The sequence below is a fragment of the Helianthus annuus genome, chromosome 14 (assembly GCF_002127325.2).
Source record: "Helianthus annuus cultivar XRQ/B chromosome 14, HanXRQr2.0-SUNRISE, whole genome shotgun sequence".
Lineage (NCBI taxonomy): Eukaryota > Viridiplantae > Streptophyta > Magnoliopsida > Asterales > Asteraceae > Helianthus > Helianthus annuus.
Window position 1 is genome coordinate 10,317,421 of NC_035446.2, and position 9,458 is coordinate 10,326,878.

The 9,458-nt window shown below is 36.1% G+C and overlaps 1 protein-coding gene across 1 annotated transcript; it reads left to right on the top strand.

Annotated features, from left to right (window-relative positions):
• Nucleotides 1-2,869: 2,869 nt before the first annotated feature.
• LOC110905279 lies at nucleotides 2,870-6,972 on the top strand. Its single transcript, XM_022151127.1, has 9 exons — nucleotides 2,870-2,944; nucleotides 3,541-3,673; nucleotides 3,838-3,927; nucleotides 4,062-4,166; nucleotides 4,912-5,013; nucleotides 5,117-5,245; nucleotides 5,339-5,413; nucleotides 5,978-6,007; nucleotides 6,724-6,972. Exons 2-9 carry the CDS (start codon nucleotides 3,545-3,547, stop codon nucleotides 6,832-6,834), a joined length of 771 nt encoding a protein of 256 aa, XP_022006819.1. The 5' UTR covers nucleotides 2,870-2,944; nucleotides 3,541-3,544; the 3' UTR covers nucleotides 6,835-6,972.
• The last annotated feature ends 2,486 nt before the right edge of the window (nucleotides 6,973-9,458 follow it).

Sequence of the window (9,458 nt, forward strand, 5' to 3'; positions counted from 1 at the left end):
ACCTAGACGACCCACATTATCACCCAAAACATAAAACACACACATATATGGTGCACAGAGGTTTATACGCCCCAGATACGTATTTGGACAGTATTTTCGAAGATTTGGAGCATCCCTGGTACGTATTTCTATCTGTAGTTTAGTACTTTAGCCTCGTTTTTGCCTTTAGAACGTAGGTTTGCCCGTAGTTTAGGTTTTTGTTGGGTTTGAGGTTTTTGGGATGAGGTTGAAGATGAAGATGGTAGAACAGGACGCCCCGTATACGAGGCAGATACGAGGCACTATGATTTTTTTTAATTAATGTTATTATTAGTTATTATTATTGTTTATTATTATTATTATTATTATTGTTATTATTATTGTTATTATTATTATTATTTATTATTATTATTATTATTATTATGATTATTATTTATTATTTTTGTTGTTGTTATTATTATTATTATTTATTGTTATTATTATTATTTAATATTATTTATTATTATTATTATTATTAATATTATTATTTATTTATTATTTATTATTTATTATTATTATTATTAATATTAATATTATTATTATTATATACTATAATTTTGCAACAAGATTGTGTAAAGTGGGTTGTAACTTTGGCTTTAGTTGTTTTATATGCATGTGTTTGTTGTACTTTGTGGTCATTATAAATTATTATATATTATATATACATATAATTTGCAACATATTTGTGCATTTTGATTTGTGATATAATGTTTAACGGGTTGTATCCACTAAAGACAAATTTGTATTTCATTTAAATACTATAAATAATTTTGCGAGTTAACACGGCGCAATGTGCGTGTGTGGTTAAACGTTTTTACGTCGTCTATTTTTTTCCGTTTGACAGGTTCATCATAACCCTCGGGTCCTAGATCAACTTAGTTATTTGTTATATGTTTTACGTTTCGGTTTAATTTCTTCCTATTAACACGCTGCAACTATTGTTGGTCGCTGGTAGTAGTTTGGCATTGGTGTTAGCCCTCGCCGCAATGCATGGGTACTTAATACTAGTTATTATTGTTTTTATACGTATATGGTATTTATTTGCAGATTGATTATGGAGGCCGATCTGATTCAGGGCGATGACATTCAGGTAGAGCTTGATTGGGCACCGCCTGGGGGTCAGCCGGTTCAGCGGGGTCCACGACATAGACGGCTACCGCCTCTGGATATGCTGCAGGGTCACCCGTATCTAGAGTTTCCCGACGGTACCGATGCTGCCCGTCATTGCCAGAAGCTTAGGAGGATGCACATTGGATCGCATGCAGCGATCGACTGGGATGCGATTGATGACATTAGTGAGACGGCTAGAGTGCGTCGGTTTATACCTGTCGATTCGCCGTGACATCGTCTTTTTGAGTTGGCGCACACGCCGAGCTACAGGGAGCTGCTGGTCGAGTTCCTTTTGTCATTCACATTTCACCCTCCTGGGTCCCAGTGCCGCTTCCGCACCCAGATGCTCCCCCTCCGCCTGAGGTTTCTTTCAGGCTCGCTGGCGTTTTGCGTTCAATGACGCTAGCACAGTTTGCAGTGCATTGTGGTTTATATAGGCAGGAGGAGATCGAGACTGACGTTTTCACAGTTGGGCTAGTGGTGGTTGAGAGACCCATTCTTTTATGGTTTTGGCAGGTGATTGCGGGGGCAGATCATTGGGAGCACGAAAAGTCGAAGGGGAGGGTGTCCTTTATTAATGACCCACTGTAAGGTACGTACATTTATTACAGCAATTATTGTGATTATGTGTATTGTTTATTAATCTCTGTTTTTGTATTTCGCTAAAACTATCTGTAGGTATATGCACCATATGCTCGTTACTTCTATTGCAGCGCGAGGCTACAGCCGTGAGTGGTATACGTCCACAGATCTGTTTTTCTTTTACTGTTTGTTGTACAGGAGGCCGTGCGCACTAGCACACGGTCTAGCCCAGTACTACGCCTCCGCACATCACCGACAGGAGCGCGGATTTTTGTATGGCGATGCGTACGTAATCGTCATTGCCCGTTCTTTGGGCATCGTACCGGAGCAGGACCCACATCTACGGACGCCGCCAGTCATGCCGACGTGGATGGGTTTTCCATCGCTGTGGGGGATGATGCTGATCAAGAGGTTCCCCGTTGGCCCGCAGCTTAAAAACCGCAACGGGGGCATATGGACAGAGGAGCCCCTACCAGAGCAGTTTGAGCCAGTCTATCCTCCGGCAGATCCTGCTGATTTTTAAAAACATTATAACATTTAATCGATATAATATATTTAAAGAGCCGATTTTTAAAATAGTTGATTTTTTATAGTGTAAAAAAAACAAAACTTTTTTTAAATCCAAAAAAATTTTCGCTAAAAAAAACACATCTAAAAAACTATTAAAAAAAAACATACCAAAACCCACCAAAACACCCCTTATTTCAAAAAAAAAAAAAAAAAAAAAAAAAAACACAAGCCCTAGACACCTCGTACAGGGCTGTACTCTGCGTCTAGGGTTTCTTAAACTTTGTGTCTGACACCCCCTAAAGACCCCTTGAATTCAGTGTCTAGACGTCTCGTATAGCCCTCTACGAGGCGTCTAGGGCACAAAAAGTGTGAAAATAGACACAGAGGGTGTCCGGATAGTCCAAGTCTTTGTATATCATCACAATCCTTTGTGTATCCCCAATTTACTATTCTAGTTTAAAAAAAAAAAAACAAATTGAAAAAAATCATAACTACCTACATCATTCATATTTGCATTTATGGGATACCGCTATCCATTGACAAGGACTTGGGTGTAAATTTCGGGTTTTTAGGGGTTACTAATTGTAATACACAAGTCATGTTTCAGTATATAAAAGACGTGACGTGCTCCTACTAAAAATAAAACAAGCAGCGCTGTTCTTTCGTTCCAGCAGAATCCCTAATTCCTGCACCCAGATTGCATTTCAAATTTCATTAAAATCAGGTAAGTGCAGTGTGAGAAAATCCAGGGCCTATAATCTCAGAAAGAAACATGCTCATCTGCAACCGGCCAATTGACAACTTTTTTTCTAATTTTTATCTTGAAAGGTTCTAGAGAAACCCTAGTTTTTAGCTACGGTGTTTTTTGAATTTTAGCAATTTTGTTTATACTAAATTATCACTTTTAATTATAATCAAATATTCTGTGTAAAATTTATCACCTTATGTAGGACATTTCGCACTTTCATCCTTTCCTTTAATCGGTGTAATTAGTTGATGATCTAATTCATCATTCTTATCACCTTTTTTATTGAAGCTAGCATGTTCAATCTTACTAGTGATGTCCTAATTTCATTAAGAATACCTGACTGGTTAATCTATAGTTCTTTATAAATGAACAAGCTTAACTGAATTAGTATATATCGATTCTTGATATCTTTTATTTGATAATCATTTATGTAATGTAAGCCGTACTGTTGGGAACAAAATGTGGATCTAAGTATTTGAGAGTTGGTTATCTATCTAATTCTTGAATGTGTTGTGTTTGTATTGTGTTACCCATTTTAGAATTTATATTTAACTGATCTGTATTGTTCTCAGCTTTATGGCATCTTTAAACACTTTGGAAACCATGAACTGCAATGGAAAAAAATCCCATAATCCCAATCACGAGTCAACAAACATAAATGAGGAGAAGCAGTCATATTCCGCAACGAAAGTTTCTCAATCTAATGTAAGTATAGGATGTAAACATATAGCTACCACCTAATAACTTTTATTATTATTATTATTTTATTTATTTATGATGTTATTATCAATATAATTTTCTTCAGCCCTTTTTATTATGTGCATTATTTACGGTTCACATAGTACGTTTTCAAATCATTCGACACGCAGGGCGACGTAAATGAAACGGTTATAGCAAGTGATGACGAATACGCTATTGATGCTAACCCAATCTCATATAGCACACCATCAATGCAAAGGGTAAGCCTATGAACTGGTTGTCTTGGCTCGTTTTCTATGTGGCAATGATATCTTAAGGGATTAGACCCACTCACATTATTCATCTTGAAGTGATTTGAGAAACTGTAAGACTAATAGTAATTTTTCAAACTCAGGGTCGAAAAAGGAGAGCATTACAGAAATCTATCGTAATAGGTACTTCAAGCATCAAAATCAGCCTTCCTGAACCCGAGCGTACCGAAATTGAAGCCATGGATGCGGTAATTAATCTTGAACTTTTTAGTAACACTTGTTTGTGTAAATATAACCTCCCATTACCCAATTTAACCATTACATGAACCACGTCTAGTATGGACTTGCACTAAACCAATGGTTCAGGTTTACAACAGGTGCATAACTACTATTTGATGGAAAACATTGTTCCACATTCAGACTTTATTGTTTTGAACAAATCTAAAGCCTTATATATTGGAATTTTGCTACAATTTTAATATAACAGTACACAACTACACAACGAAACAAATTGGTCCAGATTTACAATAGTTTATTCTAACTTGGTATATTACTACGGTTGGTCTAGCCATTTCAAAGTCTAGATACACCCATGCGTACATTAAAACCTGGAGAGTCTTCCGTGCCTTGCTTAGGTAGCAGTAAACTGTTTAAAAGATTCTATCTATATAAATTTCTTAATTTTATTAAAAATAGGTAGTTGAATCGACTGTGCTCTTTTTTCTAGTTTCCATTTTGCTACAGCTTGATGTTTCCAAATTAGAAGTACATCGATTTTGCCACTTAAATTGAAAACAACCTTCCGTAATTACTTGAATGATATTCATCCAATGCTAGCTAGTGACTAAGATGTCAGTATTTTCAGCCTTGTTCTTAAGTAAAGGTATTACTCGAAGTGTTCTTAAGTATAAAAGTTATTCTGATTGCATCAAGTTTTTACTGCACCCGCCTCTTTCTCTCTGGTTCCTATGTTGTTATACTTTGTAAGTGCAGCAATGGTGTACAGAAGGAGGGGAATATCTCCCGATGTCCAAACTGCTTGACGGTTGGACCGAGGAGAAAAGGAGAAGAGTGGACACTGGCACAATTGATAAGGTTCGGCCAATGTACAGAGTTTTGCATATTCAGTTAACCTCCTAAAAACTCTCTAACTAATCACACATAGAAAATAAGGTATATATATGATATCCCTTTGCAGTTTTACCACCATAACTATTCCAGCAAGACTTACCGCTCTATGGTGGAAGTTAAAAGTTATATTAAGCATCACAGCGATCCACATAAAAATAATTCTATTACACTTGGAGACTCACAAGAAAGAAATCAGGTATGTGTGATCAAATAAAAGACTTTGGATATATGATTTTCTTGGGAGGCAAGTTCATACAATTCAATGGTTCTTTTGTATTTTGTTGCTCAGAATAATAATAGGCCTTTGCATGATGACGAAAACGTGACATCAAAAATAAACAACATATTGTCGAATTGGGACAAGGTATCCTTGTTTTTTTCCTTTCGCTATTAAGATGCTAATTCTCAGATAACAGGATCTAGCATATCACTGAATAGAATTTCTTAATAGCTGACTTACTATATAATGAAAGATAAATCAAATGAATATCAGCTGTAGCTACAAAATCATAAAGTTTCACTTACCGGAAAGGCTGATCAAAAGAGAAATGCAAATGCATCTTGTTATAGGAAACCAATTAAACTTTGAGACGTCAAAAAGGTTTCTTTAGCGTCATTCTACATTATAAACAACACTAGAGCATCTGAATTAACTTTCCATCCTTCTGCATGCTAAAATTTAAAATGGATTCTATCATCAAACTTTTCGAGGTGGAATTTAGCATCATGCCCTTGGTGGAAATTCTATCTAAAGCATGAGAGGCCAACGCCCATTTTTCATCTTCTATACTTTTATTACAATACATAGGTGTCTAGTAATACCTGTGGTTTTGTTTCAAACTAGCTTATGGCAGCACGTTTGTGTTATAAACATAAGTAAAAGCTTCTAGTGTTCAATTCTAACTTTAAATTACATTTGTATCAACAGGAATATGCCAACTTTCAAGACATGGATGAGGTGCTTGTCGCTCTTTCTCAGTAACACCTCTTTGCATAGTTGTCAATACGTGTATAGATCTAGGCTCGCTTTTAGGATTGTAGTTAGAGATAGCAATAATAGCTACAGTTAATTTCGTTTATACAAATAGCAATTAAATATAGTTATAAATAACTGAATTTTAGGTTTCTGTTAGGAAATGCAAGTAAAGTAGCATATATACTAGCGTATTTTATATGATATAAATATAAAAAATAAATTGTTTTCTTCTGTGTGGTTATTTATAAAATAGCCGCCGCTTATTTATCAATATTCGTAATGTAGGAAATAGTTACCTTATCGCTATTTGTCGATATTGCCATTAACAACTATGTTTCTCTGTGCATTTATTGTTTAATGGGATAACGATGTGGACAAATATTATCATTAACACAAAGCCATTTTTATTGAAATTTCGCTTGAACATAACTCAATTGCACCCACCAAAAACAATAATTGTGGACACAAGTTAAGCTTCCGGATTATATATACATTTCTTATCATTTTAGTACGGAGGCCTATTAAACTTCCTATTGGGATATGGTTCTGTAGGGACCTTTCTAAATATTATTGAAAAGGCATACGTGTATTAATGGTTTGACACGGTTAGATGTTTTGCAATTGTGAGATACAAATTTTTGGCTTCACCATAATGGTATCCTTAGAAATTCATGAATTGTTCCTATTTGGTTCAACAGAATTACCATATGCCGCTGCCTATTGAAGAAGACAAGAAAATTACAGAAGATATGGTTCAAGATTATTTACTTTTGGGCACACAAAGTACAATGGAATTTATCAACATGTGATAAGGTAACCATATGTTGAAGAAAGAGTGTAGGATGAGAGTGGCAACACCATGTATATATTGAACTAGAAACTTAATCTAGTATGTATGTTATGTACATTATTCGTATATTAAGTTAATTGACTCTTTATTATGTTTATTAGGATTGTAAACCATGTATTATATTTGTAATAAAAAAGTATCAGCAATGACGGCTGTTCCCGCCAAATTCTTAAGCGCCCTAACTGTCAGATTAACAGTCAGGTTATCTTCCTGCAATTCAGAAGATTACCTAGATTGTTAGTCAGATTCGAGATGGTCAATCTCCCAAGTAATAGACATGTTGAGTGGGTTATGCTCCAAAGAACATAGATGAAGAAACTAGATATTTTGCAACAGTTTTTCTCATTCCTTTTTTAATTCCAAAAGGTACATATATGTAGGAAAAACAAACGTGAGCATGGTTTCCTAAATTAATACATATGATGGCTCCAAGGATGAAGTCACCTAAGGCACATGAGTGGTTTTTTTGGTGGATGAGGTTTGGGATTTGGGATTTGTTAATGCACCTTAGGTGATAAGTGCATGACTCCCATGTTTACCAATGAAAGGATGAAGATCTCAAGACCAATGAAATCAAGGGGGAGTTTGTTAATGCACTTTAGGTGATAAGTGCATGTCTCCCAATTTGTTAGGGTCTTTATTGTACATTTGTAAAAGATAGTCCCAAGTTTATCCTAGGGACATTTTGTCCAAGTTTTGGGATGGTTTCTTTAGTCAGACCTTTTTGTATGGGACTAAGGTCAGAGTTTGTTTGTGTAGACCTTTTGTCTGAGTTTTGTCTAGGTCAAAAGGTCTGAGCTTTGTGCTATATGTTTTTGTCCGGGCTTTCTAGTTTGTCTTGAAAGTCCGGGCTTTGCCTTGTATATATACTTTAATGTGGAATAGACAAGGTAGCGATTCTGTGTGAAATTCTGTGCACCTAACCCTAATCATTGTGTTTTGTCTGGCGGCTGCTTTGTGTGAGTGACGTCATTCATCTTCATCAAGAATACTCAGTGTATTCTTGATTTCTCTCTCAAATCCTTGCATTCTAGTGTTTCATCTGCAGTGGTTGATCATCAGGTGGATTCCGCACACCTGTTGGTTGCTTTAGCTGAGTGAGATCTTGGATTAGGAGCCCTTACAATACATGATGCATTCGACCCAAATAAGTGATACCATACATACGTGTAAATATCTTCAATACATGATGCATTCGACCCAAATAAATGATAAACAATCACATGTCCCACAAAATTATGCGGGAGTCAAGTTCGTCCTCAATAAGTGATTCTATCACAAATAACTTGCTCCTGTGCCCTTTGCATCTGAAATCCAAATAAGTGAGTATCTCACATTAGCTTATACGTCAAAAACAGATGATAAATGGTATACTCACCAGTAAGATAATCTCTCGTGCATACCTTGATACGGGAGTATATTCTGAGGTGGGTAAACATAGATACTGTCAGTTTAATACACTTAATTCCATATCTCGAAAACAGTGTTCGAAAGCGTGCTAAAACTTAAGTGGACCACAATACAGTTGAACGTCTTGAACTGTCAACATCATTCTAAAAGATTAAAGCTAAATGCTATGGTTTTGTGTTAGGTACTGATAGTAAAACCGATATGATTCCTTTGCTCCGACTTCACAAAAAGATAATTAGTGTAAATATGTTCTTGGTTTAACCTATTTAATTTAGTTCAAATTGAAAAAACCACAAAAAAGATTTTGCTTTCTTGTTTCTATGTGCGAGTTATCTTATTAAGAATACTCTAGGGTTGTGAAAATTGTTTATATAAATTTATTAAATGTTGGTTGTTTAATATTTCAATTGTTTATTCTGGGGTATTGGAATTTATTCTTGGGATCCAGGTTTGGGCCGATGTCTCCGAGGTCAAGTTTCTTAATCCGGGGTTAAGTGTTTCAGGTCTGGATCGTTCATCTCAAGATGGAAGATTTGGAGAAGCTGTGTGCATCTGGATCGTTCTTCACAAGATGGAAGATTTGGAGAAGCTGTGTGCGTCTGGATCGTGCATCTCAAGACTGGGGAAGCAGTGATTTCTGAAAAGAAAGTGACGGTTGAGATTGCTAAAGTGCTGGATCTGATTTGGCTTGCCTGAAGAAGCTTCGGCGCCTGCCTCTAAAATACATTGAAGAAGATCGTGTTCTAGCTGACCAGTTCATTAAGGTGGTTCAGTTCTGTGTGAAGAACAAGGTCTGGGCAGGAAGCAGTTCTCGAAGAAAGGATGAAGATCTCAAGACCAATGAAGACCATGCACTGATCAAGGGGGAGTTTGTTAATGCACTTTTGGTGATAAGTGCATGTCTCCGAATTTATTAGGGTCTTTATTATACATATGCTCAAAATTAGTCCCAAGATGTTCCTAGGGACAACTTGTCCAAGTTTTAGGAGGATTTCCTTAGTCAGAGCTTTTTGTATAGGACTAAGGTCAGAGTTTTGTATGTGTAGCTTTTGTCTGAGTTTTGTCTAGGCAAAAGGTCTGAGCTTTGTGCTATATGTTATGTCCGAGCTTTCTAGTTAGTCTTGAAAGCCCGGGCTTTGCCTTGTATATATACTTTAATATGGAATAGACAAG